This window comes from Triturus cristatus, chromosome 8, assembly GCF_964204655.1.
Source record: "Triturus cristatus chromosome 8, aTriCri1.1, whole genome shotgun sequence".
In the NCBI taxonomy this organism is placed as follows: domain Eukaryota; kingdom Metazoa; phylum Chordata; class Amphibia; order Caudata; family Salamandridae; genus Triturus; species Triturus cristatus.
The window spans coordinates 353,153,817-353,168,716 of NC_140591.1; the positions used below are offsets into that span (position 1 = coordinate 353,153,817).

General features: G+C 43.0%; 1 protein-coding gene across 6 annotated transcripts in view; it reads left to right on the forward strand.

The window, feature by feature from the left end:
* The window catches only part of FRY (FRY microtubule binding protein), a 657,235-nt gene that overhangs the window by 431,073 nt on the left and 211,262 nt on the right, over positions 1–14,900 (forward strand). For all 6 annotated transcript variants that reach the window (XM_085621668.1, XM_085621669.1, XM_085621670.1 and 3 more), the window contains exon 27: positions 13,674–13,834. In XM_085621668.1, coding sequence (XP_085477794.1) covers positions 13,674–13,834 — 161 coding nt within the window. The remainder of the gene's footprint in view (positions 1–13,673; positions 13,835–14,900) is intronic.

The following is a 14,900-nucleotide window of genomic DNA, read 5'->3' on the forward strand; positions in this document are numbered from 1 at the left end:
AGTTCTGTTCTCCAAGTTGTCAATGCCTATTAGTGTATTTGTTGAGTTGTTTTGGTGATTTGTTGTCAGCGCCTGCCACTTATAGACAGCTTCATTGTGATTGCTGCACTAATGGATCAATCAACCCTCTGTTCTCTAACTGTGCAGACGGCTTCCTCTTACTGTGTCTCTGCCTGTGGCAGAGGGAGCCTCATCCAACCCTCCCAGCCCAGACAGACCTTTAACGTAAACGCATAAGACTCCTGAAAGTTGGGAGCCTCATCCACCCCTCCGGCCCCCACAGACGCTTAACGTAAAAGGATAAGACTCCTGAAAGTTGGGAGCCTCAACCACCCCTCCCAGCCCCCACAGACGCTTAACGTAAGAGGATAAGACTCCTGAAAGTTGGGAGCCTCAACCACCCCTCCCAGCCCCCACAGACGCTTAACGTAAGAGGATAAGACTCCTGAAAGTTGGGAGCCTCAACCACCCCTCCCAGCCCCCACAGACGCTTAACGTAAGAGGATAAGACTCCTGAAAGTTGGGAGCCTCAACCACCCCTCCCAGCCCCCACAGACGGCTTGACGTAAAAGGATATGACTCCTGAAAGTTGGGAGCCTCAACCACCCCTCCCAGCCCCCACAGACGGCTTGACGTAAAAGGATATGACTCCTGAAAGTTGGGAGCCTCAACCACCCCTCCCAGCCCCCACAGACGCTTAACGTTAAAGGATAAGACTCCTGAAAATTGGAAGCCTCAACCACCCCTCCCAGCCCCCACAGACGCTTAACGTAAAAGGATATGACTCCTGAAAGTTGGGAGCCTCAACCAACCCTCCCAGCCCCGACAGACCTTTAAAGTAAAAGGATAAGACTCCTGAAAGTTGGGAGCCTCAACCACCCCTCCCGGCCCCCACAGAAGCTTAACGTAAAAGGATAAGACTCCTGAAAGTTGGGAGCCTCAACCACCCCTCCCAGCCCCCACAGACGCTTAACGTAAGAGGATAAGACTCCTGAAAGTTGGGAGCCTCAACCACCCCTCCCAGCCCCCACAGACGGCTTGACGTAAAAGGATATGACTCCTGAAAGTTGGGAGCCTCAACCACCCCTCCCAGCCCCCACAGACGCTTAACGTAAAAGGATAAGACTCCTGAAAGTTGGCAGCCTCAACCACCCCTCCCAGCCCCCACAGACTCTTAACGTTAAAGGATAAGACTCCTGAAAATTGGAAGCCTCAACCACCCCTCCCAGCCCCCACAGACGCTTAACGTAAAAGGATAAGACTCCTGAAAGTTGGGAGCCTCAACCACCCCTCCCAGCCCCCACAGACGCTTAACGTAAAAGGATAAGACTCCTGAACGTTATTTTTGGAAGTAGATATGCGAAGGAAGCTTCAGGTTTGTGTATGTGTCTTGTAGTGCAATAGTTTGTGACAGAAGCAAAAATATCCTGCGACAGAGCCGAGGTTAACAATGTAAAGACATACTTTAAGATGTGATTCAGAGCTTTTGAGGGTAACAGGCAATTTTGTCCGTTGAAATAGAAAAGGAAAGAGTAAGTATATAAAGTGAAATATTTATCGTGTTATGCATACAAAAATGATATGGAATTTATATGATGACTAAACTAATAAGAAAATAATTTGTAGGTAGATAGAGTAAGGGAGGTATTGACTAGTTTCATATGGTCTACACCATGAATGTAGCCTTACAACTTTGGAATAAAGTGGGCACGCATCAGATATCATAAGCAGATCTACAGACCTTTCTGGATGCCCATTGACTGCTGGACCCTGCCCAGCATGGGTTCCGAGCCCAGCACTGCACTGAGTCAGCACTGGTGGCGGCATCGGAGGAAATTAGAGAGAGAGTGGATAAGGGCGGCAGAGCGGTGCTAATTCTACTCGATCTCTCTGCCGCCTTTGATACGGTCCACCATGCGCTCCTGGGTAGACGCTTGCACACGCTGGGCATTAGGAGTACGGCACTGTCGCTGCTGACCTCCTTTTTAGAAAACAGGCAACAGTGGGTTGAGGGGGTATGGTTAAATCTAGCCCCTTCTCCCTCCCATGTGGAGTCCCACAGGGATCAGCACTCAGTTCAACGCTCTTTAAAGTTTACGTTACCCCCCTGGTTCAGCTTATTGTGAGTTTTGGTCAGTCCGTATTTTCCTATGCAGACGACACACAGATTGTGGTGTCGGTAACATCCCAGGTTAAGATGGACGCTCACAATTTCCCCAGCTGCATGTCCTCTGTGGCGGGCTGGATGGAGGAAAACTGCTTAAAGCTGAATTCTGGGAAGATGGAGGTATTGCTTTTTGGTAATTAAACCTCCTTCTGGAATGCGTCGTGGTGGCCTCAGGAGTTGGGGGGAGTTACCAAAGCCAGTTCTGAAGGCTAAAAATCTTGGAGTCATTTTTGATACCAATCTTTGCTTCAGTGCCCAGATCAATTCAGTGACCTACAGGGGCTACTATTTACTACGGGCTCTGAAAAAAATACTCCCGTTTATTCCAACTGATCTTCAGCAGACCGTGATGTTGGCCCTAGTGGGATCGAAGCTAGATTATTGCAATACACTCGATCTAGGCATTCCATAATACTCGATAAAAAAACTGCAGTCTCTTCAAAATGCGGTGGCTAGAACGCTCTTGAACATTCCTAAGTTCAAACCTGTGGCGCATCTTCTACAGGGCCTGCACTGGCTCCCTGTGGAGAGCAGAATTTCGTTCAAAGCCTTGTGCCTGGTGCATAAGGCACTACATGGTAAGGGCCCCCTTTACTTTCAATAACTATTTACCTGGTACACTCCCAGTAGAACACTGAGGTCTAGCACAGAACACAAGGTTCAGATCCCAAGATTTAAGTGAGTAAAATGGGGCGGGAGAACTTTGAGATTTTAAGGGGGAAGGTTATGGAATTCCCTCCCTCCGGCCCTCTGCTCCCAACAAAGCCTGCAGTTGTGTAGAAAGCAGCTGAAGACCTGGCTGTTCCCGCCGACTCAGCCCTAACGCCTGATGATACACCTTCTTGCTTGTGGTTCTACTGTGTCGGCTTGGTCCGCTCAGCGCTAAGACACCTTTGGGTATTGCGCGCTTTACAAACCCAATTCATTCATTCATTCAAGAAAGCACATAGAATCATTGCAAGTGCTAGTCTTTCTAAAGACTTTCTTTTTCGATATGAAGATCTGGTGTCCATCAATATTCTGTCTCTGTAAGGACCCAGACCATCAGAGAGATGCAGGCCTTCCAACAAACTGATGGACCGGTCAATATTACCCTACATACGATACAGCCTGCTTCAAAAAGATTGCAAGCAGGTCGGGGTATGCTGCTTTGTGGTAGTCCCTGTGTGGTGTAATTTGGAATGAGTACAATTGTAAGTTCTAGTACAGGATGTACTCTGTACGTGAGACAATGGGGGAAGGGAGTGTCTCTCTTGCTCTAGTTTAAAACTGTACCATCAGAATCCCCATGCAACACCCACCATGTTTTCCTTTCCTCGACTGGTGCGTATCCTGGTCCGTATGTCAAGTTCCATGTGGTGTGCATGTAGTGGGATGTATGACACAAGTGACAAGATGTCTGCACGTGGCAGGGCAGCCCAGTGGAAGTTGCTACAGCTGCTCTCTTAGTGCCTGTTTAGTATCAGCACCAGCACCAGTCTCTGAGATATCCCTTAATTCTCTACCGTGAATAGATGTTTAACTTAATTTAATGTACTTTTAAACTGGCGCTATGTTGCGTCTCACTGTTTCAGATGATTCTTCCATATTCGGCCAGGGCCAGACGGCAGCGATCAATGTGTAAGACGTGTGAATCCAGGTTATGCACAGACCACCCATCTCATGTGATGCTTTAATCCTGACCCATCCCAGCCATTGCTTGCATTTCGCACGCCTCACTCTGAACTCCTACTTTGAGCTGAGTAGGTGTGATTCTATGCAGCACTCTTTTACTTGTTCATGGTTGAATTCGTTCTGAGTCTTCACAGTCTAGCTACAATCGTGTACAGAGCATTTGGAGGACGATGCATGGCTTGATTAACAATATCACGGTCTAAGCTGTAGCAGTACATCCATTGACCTACTCACTCGACGACCCAAGGGATACCAACACGTACCCTTTAACCACACCCATAGGGCGACTCTTACTGTTGGCAGCTAAACTAACCATATTCCACCGGTGGGAATCTTCCACCTGTCCCCTTCTGAACATATGGTGAAGAAAACTGTGGGATATCTATACCATGGGGAAACTGTCCACAACGGTGAGTGACACACTGTATACATTTGGCAGGGTTTGACTCCTATATAAAACCTACATGAAACAAACAGATGCTTGGGAGAAATCCCTCCGAAATGTCGGATGTGCTCCGACAGTCTAGCCTTTCCTTCCTCTTCTTCCCTCAAGGATGCGGACTCATGCCCCAAACACTTGCACAGCTGTTGCGGTTCTTAGTTTGAACCTGTTAATGAGTCGTGTATTCTCTTCCTGTTTGGACAGCTTGGATGGGAACGATTCCTGGGGTGTACCAGCTGGGGACGGTGCTGCCAGCCGTATCCCATGTATGTTGATGAGACAGCCTCTTGTCGTTACCAAAACGTAAATAAAGTTGTTAGAAAGAAATGAGTAATGAAGCCGCCTTCGTAGCAGGAAACAAATGGCACCTAGGAACTAAGAAATGTTGCCCAAACATTAACAATGAGTGACCATATATCTACCTCAATATTTACTCACAAACAGAAATGATGTGAAAGTGCACGGATTTTATCCGCAGACATAAGCAGTCATTTTTAGAAAATGTGTATGTTCTCATCTGTTTGCCGTTTTCTGCCAACACCATAATGTACTCTTTAGTAATTAAACTGAATTGTCCTTTGACACCAGTTTTTCATTTTGTGAAAACACACTAACCTTGCCCTCGAACACAATCTTTTCATTGTATCATCTTTTGACCAAAACCTCACTTGTGAGATGACTGCATGTTTGTTGTGTACTACCATCTGAAGAACTGAACAATAATATATTCAATAAATGGATGGGAAACTATAATAGCTTCTGCATTGTGATTGCTCTTTGCAGTTTTAACACATGTCGATTGTATAATATTTAATTCTTTTTTGTGTGTGCTGAATAACTGAACAAGACCCATGTTTTCTCTTAAAATGATACATTGACTAGCGGCAATTCCCACAGGCAATATGTGCGCTCTTGATGACCTCCTGGTGCATTCTTCTCAAGTTTGCCACAGTCAACAAAAGAAGAAAAAACAGAGTGTCTATTTCTATATTCACTGATCTGATAAAGTTATGAATGACAAACCTTCAACAAGAAGAGCACTAGCCCAGCCGCTCACAAATGTCAAATACTTTGGCTGTGCCTTCAATATACTGCATTATTAACTCTCCAGGACATTCACGTTAGTTGTTTCGTAGTTTCTTACAGAATGGTTCCCTACAGCCTGGCAATGCCAACCCTTCCCATGCCAGGCTCGAGGGATCAGCACAGCACTGCTCAACTCTTCAAAGGGCTAAAACATTATTGCTAAATAACTCCAAACATGACTAACCTGCACTCCATGCTCCAGTAGGGTTTAAGGCCTGTTGTTTTCGCTGCAAAGTAAAAAGCAAGGTATAAACCTAACAGGCTTTGAAAGCAATCGTCTCGAACATCACAACACAGACCAGGATCACGCATTCGCGCCTCCACTTGTTATGTTATTGTATAAGTCATTTGTATTGGGCTGCGTTAGCAAGTTGCTTGGCCTGTCAGCGGTTTGGAAGTGTCACTAGCAACAGTCTGAAAGGTTTCATTGGTATCTATTTTTTGTATTTTACGATTTGGTCCATGTTTGTGTGTTTGAGCAGTCTGTTTTTTGTGAGCGGTCCTGGTGGCACAAATATCTTACTAGTAACCTATCTTTATGGTTACTTTCATAGGCGTTATAGTGGTTACTTCAGGAAGGGAAAGAAACCCATTAATCCAGGGAACACCTAGTCCACTACTGATAGGAAATCTCCCAGCTACTTCTACCCTCAGGCAGAACTCCGAAGAGATCTCCCTCATCAATCATTCACGTAGACATCTTTCGCACACCAAAGAGCTTTTTATGCCCTATTGTACTTTGCTCTAGATATTTTACTTTTTGTGCAGTGATCTGGTTAAATGCTTTAGGAAAAGGAGTTGTGCAAATAAAGATATGTGCAGTCCTCGCATGTGGACACTAAAGTACGCCAAAGGTTCATAGAGTGTAGCGGGCTTCATGCGATGATATGCCGCAGTTGCATGGCTTTTGCACGAACAATAGCTCCTAGTAGCACAATGCTAATATGATAGACAAGCTCATCGAACGGTTCGGGAATTGCTAACATTGGCCACCTCCTTTGGCTGAGTTGAAGGCTAATTAGTGTATTGGTTATTGATGAAACCATGTGCCTTGTCTACTCGATAATTAGTCACTAGGGGGCCTACAGTTTCAGCATCTTCCAGTGATTAGTCCTTAGATTAAACAAGATGGATTGCTCATCTTAATGTATGGCATGGTGCCTGGATAAACTGCAAAATATACAGAGTTCGAAACCAACATATTGGGCAGAATAGACAAGCACACCTGCACCGAGGTCCCTGATGAGCAGATTGTCAGCTTTATTCCATAGCCAGAGAAAAAGGCTTTATTAGCACGGCTGCTCTACTATCTGTGCAGCATGTATGTATGTGAAGTTTACTATCTGTGCGGCATGCTTATATGTGAAGTTTGAAGTGAAGTACAGACAAAGCTTGGAAAATGTGGGACATCCGCCAAAGAGTAGTGGATGTCCTGACTGCCCCATTTAGAGCATATTCATGTTTATAAACTCTAAAAAACAAAAAAAACAAAAAATTTCAAATGAAATCGCGGTAATCTTGCATCTGCCAAACCCTAATCAGGCGCTTGATTGTTGAATGCAGCAACAAAATAATACCTTGCGCTCTTTTGTATGAGAAAGTCCATAAGTTCTCATAACATTGTTACCCCTGACGTATGGCAGCACTTTTACTGTCGGATACATGAGCAATGGATTAATTTCTGTAACCATGTTAAGAGTCACGGAATGCCTGCTGGCAATTCTGCTAAATCCCAAGCATCTAGCTGCTAAATATTTCAAATACTTGCATCTAAACATCATTCAGTTAATCTCTCAAAGTAGAGTTGAAAGGCATGTCTTCTTTGATCAGAGCAGTTTCTTCTTACAGTGAATTTCTGAGATTGTTTCGGTACATGAACCTAATGGAACTATGCTACACAGTCTAAACCATAGCCTGAGAACTGGTCAAATGTACTTAATGTGGTATTGTTTATTTTTCTGAATTGACTTTCTGCATCTTTGATGTTGGTAATAATTTAAGATCGATTATGACTTTTCAAAGAGAAGCTCATGATGCTGTGGATGGTTGGGGTTTATGCAGATTTGGCACTATGAACACAACATTTTGAAAAATGTGTGGTCTTACTAGTAGGATCATAATCATATTAACTGCTGTTTGGTCCACACATGTGAATATTGGTATTTTCTGTTTCATTTAGGCTAGGAAATCATAGTTCTCAAGCATCGGATGTAGAGTGTTATGCTTAAAATATCTTTGACCGTCCACTGAGGATCTTGAATCAATTGTGTAGTCTTTAAACCTCATTATGTATGAATTACCTTTACTTTAGGGCTTTAATAATATAGGTTCCTTCTCATAAACCTGTGCTCTAGCCACTACATTCCTTCTTCTCAGGAGGGTCTATGGATGCTGAAGCCTATATTTGTAGGTCTAATCCTTGCTTTTGAACAGTTTTCTATCACTGTCTTTGAGGGTTTTCTGTTGAGCCTGTTATGGTGAGCAAAACTATAAAAAAAAAAAAAAATAGCATTGTTTCGTCCCTCATGAAGTTTTTGTATTTTCCTTATCGGTGAGCAGTTGTTTGATTTTTAATTTTTGTTTACTTTTTTCACAAACAATTATGAGCCTGTGGTAGGCAAGTAGCTTTGTACTGTAGAGCTGTGCTTGTCCCAAAAGGTACTTAAGCAATATCACTTTAACCAAGAACTGGAATCCAGCAGCAGTCTTTCTATGTGTGACCCTAATAAGGCCACACCGGAGATAACCATTAACATGCATGTACATTTCCCCATAGCTCAGTCTTGCACAGGTGTTAGTAAATGTTGCAAGAACCAATCTCTTTATAGCAGATCCAGCTCAAGGGATACCACAACGAGTAGATGTCACTAAGATAACTGAGAAGGCAAGGAGCGCCACAATATATACTGACACAACCACTTTGAGCCAGTGTACGACGATTATATTTTGCGACTCGCAAAATGCAATGAACAACAGTGTCTCAGACACTGTTTGCGATCCCCAATGAGGCCGCACATTGCATGCCTTATCAATATTCATGAGGCAGGCGCAATTTGCGACCTTATTGGGAATGGCTAGCACTCTCAGGGATGGTGGTCTGCTGGGCTCAGCAGACCACCATGTCAGGGACTGCTTTTTAAATAAAGCAGGTATTTTTATTAAATGCAGCCCGTTTTCCTTGAAGGAAAATGGGATGCATTTACAAATCAAATATTAAACTTTTTCAGTTTCATTTTTTAAGGGTAGGTAGTGGTCTCTGGGACCACTGCCTGCTCTTAAAAAATATTTAGGCACACACTCGCAAAGGGGAAGGGGTCCCTTGGGACTCCTTCCCTTTTGCGAGCGTTTTACCACCTACTTGAAGTCAGTGGTTAACTGCAAGTATTTTGTGACTGCAAATGCGGTCACAAAATAACAGTACATGGAATGGTGACACGCTATTCGGAAGGAACGCCCCTTCTGAATAGAGAGAGTCGCAAATGCTATTTTGCGAGTCAGCCACTGTGGACTGTAGGACTGACTAAGCAGCCAAACTCATATATAAATTAATTAATCCTGTATTTATTATCAAATTGCTTGTAGTAGCTACATAGCATACATACATGGAAACCTGGTAAATTCCTCAAACATAAAAACAGATATTTGCTCTCCCATTATTGCAGAATAGTTTTTAAGAAGTCAAACCTTTCATGTTTAATTCAGACACTGATATAAATATTTAAACCCCAGAGGCGAAAGAGAGATTTCAATTATAAAACTCCTATTTTTAAACCTGTGAAATAACTTCTGTGCCTAGCACTTGAGCCTCTTTCTGGATTGGTCAAATTGAAATGAATACCCCTTCAGTGGAATCCTATGCTTTACTAGGCTCAACTCGCTGATACCAAGACATGTTGAGTAGTGTGTGTGGGTTTCTGCCTGTTGTGCTCGCCGGTATCAGAGGCCAACATTGAAAGATCTGCCAGCTTTCTAATTTACTCTGTACCATGTGCAATTGCCTTTTATTCATTTATTTGTTAATTTGAAGGTTTTATAAAGCACTATCAATCCTTGGCTATCAAAGCACTCCACTCAGCGAGACCATACCCGTTACATGAACCATATAAATAATCGTCAACTGACATCATAAACTCACGCACAAATTTATAGACTTTAACCCGTCACATGAATCGTATAAATAGTCAACTGCTGACAGCATTAAAAAAATACAGATTTTGTTTCATTGTCATCTCTCCAGGTGTCTTGATGAAGCGAGAAAGGTGATAACTGTGTCTCGGTGTGAGAATCATGAGTCTTCCAGTACCGTAGTCTTCCTGGTCCAGATCCTTATGTAGGGGGTCTGTTTTTATAGGAAACTTTTAACCTCTTTTTTTGAAGGTGCAGGTTGATGGCTTACACCTAATCTCTGCCGGTAGAGAGTTCAGAATCCTCATGGCAGATCCGGAGAAAGTGCAGGCAGAGGTTTTCTTTTTTTTTTTTTATCTTGGAGGTTGAAGCTGGAGATCCTTAGGGAGTGGCTGTCTCGTGAAATCATGTGTTTTTGTGCCAGGTACCTGGACTCATCTTGGTGTAGGGCTTTGCGCCTCAGGCACACTATTATCATCTGAATGCTGGCTTCAAATGGGAACCAGGTGAAAGATAAGATGGTGGGTGTGATCAAACCGTCTCTTTCCAGTTACTAGTCCCACTGAGACATTGAGGGTTGCCCTGAGTGTTGTCGTTTGTGATTTGTGATTTTTGGTAAGCTTGTTAAGGGCGCACTAGCAAAGTCCATTCTGGATATGACTCAAGATTGCACTGTTGTCTTGAATTCTCATTACAGGATGAACAGTTTCGCTTTCTTGAGTAGATTGAGTTGGATATCAGCACTGCATGTGGCTGTGTCGCCGTGTGTTGCATGTTAAGGTTCTTATCCAAGTTTATCGCAAGGGATTTAGTTAAATCGACGATGACCAGTTGCAATTGAGGGCGTTTAGGTGGTCCTTACATTCCTGTATGGCAGGAAGCCATGAGGTGTGAAGATGAGGAGGAATTCTGTCTTTGTGGAGTTCAGTTTGAGGTGGTAACTTTAGATTTGGGTTATCATTAGAGTGTCATTGAGTCGGATTATATCATCTGGTGAGGAAATCTTTAACTATAGCTGGTTATCATCTGTGTACATGCGATACTCAAGGTTAGCTTGCTTGAGGATTTGCTCTTTGAGCCTAGCCTAAAGACCTAGAGTCCTGTGTTCCTACCTGTTAACTGCGATCCTGAAGACAAAAGAGTCAGAGGTCTCCTCATTGAAACTAAGAGCTGTGCAGTCTCATTCCTTGCCCTAGACTGGGGTTGGTCCCATGCAAATGAGGGAATCTCTTTGCAAGCACTGTATTACGGGTGCAGGTGCAATGCCAAAGAAGCTGTCAGGAGGTGCACGGAAAGTGTGCCACAAAAACGTGGTGCACTGTCTGCAGGAAATGGACGGCTCCCGACATCCCCCTGCAAGTGGGTGCAGTCAGTCACTGCACCCCCCTGCAAAAGGATCCCTCCTCAAAGTGCAGGCAGGTTGCCATCTGCACTATGAAACATGGAGTGGCTTTGAAGCAGCCACTTTGTGTTTCACTTGAATTTGCTGCCCCCAGGGAAGCACAAATTTGCAGCTGCCTTGGGGTAGCTCATTCTTTGTAATAGGGCAAACTTTCCTAGTTTGCGCACGGCGCATCCATTTAAAGGTGTGCTGTGGTGCAAACTGGAAAAGTGTGCCCTGTGTGTAATAGGGCCCCTGGTGTGATTCAAACAAGCCATACAGTTCTGGTTGCAAAGTTTAACAGGTCGTTTTGTGTCAGAGGTAGGTGCCTGTTTAGTTTCTAGTTTTCTGGTTGTTTCCCTTGAAAGAGAAGGTTCTCTAGGACTGCATGTAAATAAATCCAATGCAGTTCCTAATAATGTGAACACATTTTACTGTTACTGATGCAAGAATATACTAAATATTAAGAATAATGATTTTATGGTCTGGCATGAAAGTCAACGCTTGATCCTCTGATCCAATAGAAATGAATGGTCTAGGAAGCTAACCCGTCCTTCTTTTTCACTCTACAGGGGGAGGATCCATTCTACTGTGGTTCTTCATGGTGGTTACAGCCTAAGCATGTTTTTTTACTTTAACTTACAGCCCTGCCAGTGCCTTGGAAGAGAAATAAAGCAATTATTGGACTGTTTAAGCTAGATAGTCACAAATTCCAAAAATAACATAGAATACTCAAATCAAAACTGGGAAATAAGTCAGTATTGTTGAATGTTAATGATAGTGCAGAATGTGAAATCAGTTCAATTCCTTCGGCCAGAGGCAGAAAATAGGTGAGAGGATGTGGCGTTACGGCCAGAGCTGCCAACTTTGGAACTGAAGAAGCAGGTTCAAGTCTCTGCGTCAGCTCAACATCCTGTGATTCTGGGCAAATCATTTAATCTTTCCTGGCTTAAATAAATAAATGTGACCTTGTGTAATGTAACTGGTGCTTATGCAAAGCGCCCCAATACCTTTGAGTCATGTTTGCGCTATATAAAGTTGGAAAAATATAAGGGCTAAAGTACCCTGTGCCGTACATTATAAGGATATTTCAAGTCACTGAGGAGTTTGCTAACCATAAAGAGGAATGGGGTCCAAAGTCTAGTTCCTTTGTAAGGTTATGGAACTCCGAGGTGGTATGCAGTATCCTTATGTACATCAGTGGGTACTTTATCCCATATAACACTTGCTTACACCATCACCTTTCCCACAAACCACTTAAAACCTTGGTGTGTAGCTCTTTCAGAAAGAGAACATGTTTGCCAATATGAAGAATAAAAATAGAACAACCTCTAGTGCAAAATTAAACACATTAAAAACCTGTTAGATATTTGATGCAAAAAGATATTAGAAGCAGTTCAATACAAGTCAGTTTTAAAAAAAATGCAGTAACTCAGAATGTGTAGAAGCATGCAGAAAGATTCTAACGTTTCTATAATTATCTAAGGATTGCAAAAAATAATCTTTTTTTCTGCTAGTCACTGTAAGCTGGAAAAATAGAGCAGAAGAAACAAAAGCAAAGTTTAATTTTTGTTTCTTTAAACAGCTGCTCCAGGACGTGACCTGCCTTGCACCTCAGCTGCTGGCTCTGGCAGCATGCATTGTGACGTCAGAACTCGATTGCACAAGTCGCCAATTATAAAGAAATTAGAGATGTGCATTTATACAGGGATTGCAGAACCCAATGTATCATAAATAAATAAAATAATAAATAGGTAATATGCCTAAAAGCATTAAAGAATGACTGCTTTGCTAACTCAGATAAATGTGTAGCAAAATCAAAGCTTAGGAAAGGTCAGGCAATAAGGATTCATTTGATCCCAGCCTTGAATAAGGGCTGTTCCAGGGTCAAGTTAGTGTTAATTGATCTAGTATGGGCAGTCTTCTGAGCCATTGCCGTACCCCTGACAGAAAGAGAAGTCACCGACATGTGCCAGGCTCACCAATGACAGCAGCAAGGAATTCATAGAGAAATTGAAGTTTACCTTTCAAAGACAACAGTCGGTCTGGTGACTCTTTTGTTGTGGAAAGGAAAATGGGAACAAACTACCACAAGACTACAGTAGTAGAACAAACATTTTAGCAAAGTGTGCAATCCTATGAAGTCAGGTAGCACGTGTTTAAAAGGTTAACAAAATACCAGATGGTTTCTGCTTGATTCCTTTTGGGTATGGTGAGCTAGGTCAACAGTGTGAGGATGGTTGATTAATTCAATTGAGAGCTCCTGCAATGAAAAGCCAGTGAAGATACCACCAGCGTTAAATGTTGTGCTGCGGAATAAGCAATCTTCAAAGATAGTACTTGAAGCCTCTGTCAATGTTCTTGTTGAGAGACATCTTGGCATTAGTATGCGTTAAATGTTTTCGAGGCATCCTCGAATGGGTAAAAATCGATTGCTGTAAATATAAAATTTGGACAAGGGAAGCAAGTTTTGCTTTGCTTTCTTGGAACAACCTGGCAAATGGGTGCAATCATGTGTTTTTTACTTCCTTAGGATCACTGTCATGGAGCAATGCTTCTTCTATGATCTGGAAGAAAGCTCAATAATAGAGTCCACCGGCCTTCTTTAACTGCATTAGTTATGTAACTATGAGTGCCCAGTAAAACACTGTATGAGATTCAACGAGTACCTTTTCTGTTGTGTTGCACTGGTAGGGTTTGGCGTAGGGATCATCCGTGGAGGCAGCCTTGTGGCACCTGTTTCTGAAAGTTCTTGCTGTTGTCCTACTCATGTCCTGTTTGCTTTTGTGTTTCCGCAGTGCATCACAGAAGATTCCTCTTCCCCCAGCAGAGCCTGAGGCACCACCTGTTCATCTTATTTAGTCAATGGGCTGGGCCCTTCAGTATAATGTTTACACCTCTTGATCGGTACAGCGACAGGAACCATCAGATCACCAGATATCAATATAGCGCATTAAAGGTAAGCTGCGCCTTCCCAAAACCATATACAATAGAGTGCCTGATTCACAAGTAAGGATGAAGGCCTAAGACATAGTTAAAATCCATAAGTATAGATAGAATGTGTTGAAGTACACGTGTGTTGTCTCTACATTGAAATATTCAAAAATTCTCTGCACATTCCCTGCAATGGGTGATAATTGCTTGTTTTCTAGAAACATTCACGGCCCATAATCGAAAAGTAGCTGCTAACATTCCAGCTTACTCTAAAGTTTTGATGCTCTACTGCTGTATTTGTAATAGACATTTTTATGATTGCTGAGAGTTTATGCATTTTCTACCTGTTGTGTGTGTGTGTATATGCTTACTCCAAGTCTCATGTTATCTGCCACTCTCCAGTAACTCTTATTTTAATTTAACTTAGTTTGTGCTGTGTGGGTATTCCCTTGGGAAATGTGATGTTAGATCTATAATAATATCCTGGTTGATCTGATGGCCCTGCACCTCAATTGGATCTAATCTATCAATGTCTTCCATATGACCTCCATGTAGCTGGACTTTATCGAGGCATACGACTCGGGAGGATATCTTAGTAATAATTTGAACAGTTGGTAACTAGGCATAGGACTTGGGAAGACATTTAATTAGGAATTTGACCACTTGTGTGTTTATTTGTATAGCATGATCCCAACTCAAAGGCCACTTGCATTTTTCTCTGTATAATATCTGCAACATGCATTTCAAACGTTTCTGGAACCACCTCCCTCTACTTGTGTCTCAGGCTCCTTTGAAAGATCATCTTTTACCCCCCTAATGCCCTTTCCAGCCTAGAGATCTTCAGATCCGCGCCGCCTACCTGGTTCCCTGGGTTTGTGCAGCATACACTCCCTGGCCTATGTTGACTGTAGCGACCACCTCCCAAACCTCTTGATCCCATCCTCCCTGGATTAACTCTGCTGCGAGTCTTTGATGCATCTGCAAATACAGACGTCTCTTCCATCTGCTAGGCTGTGTCCCAAATTCATTCATCATCATCAAGTCTCTTATGAGACTATTGGTGAGGTATGGCACCGAAAATTGATCTGCCT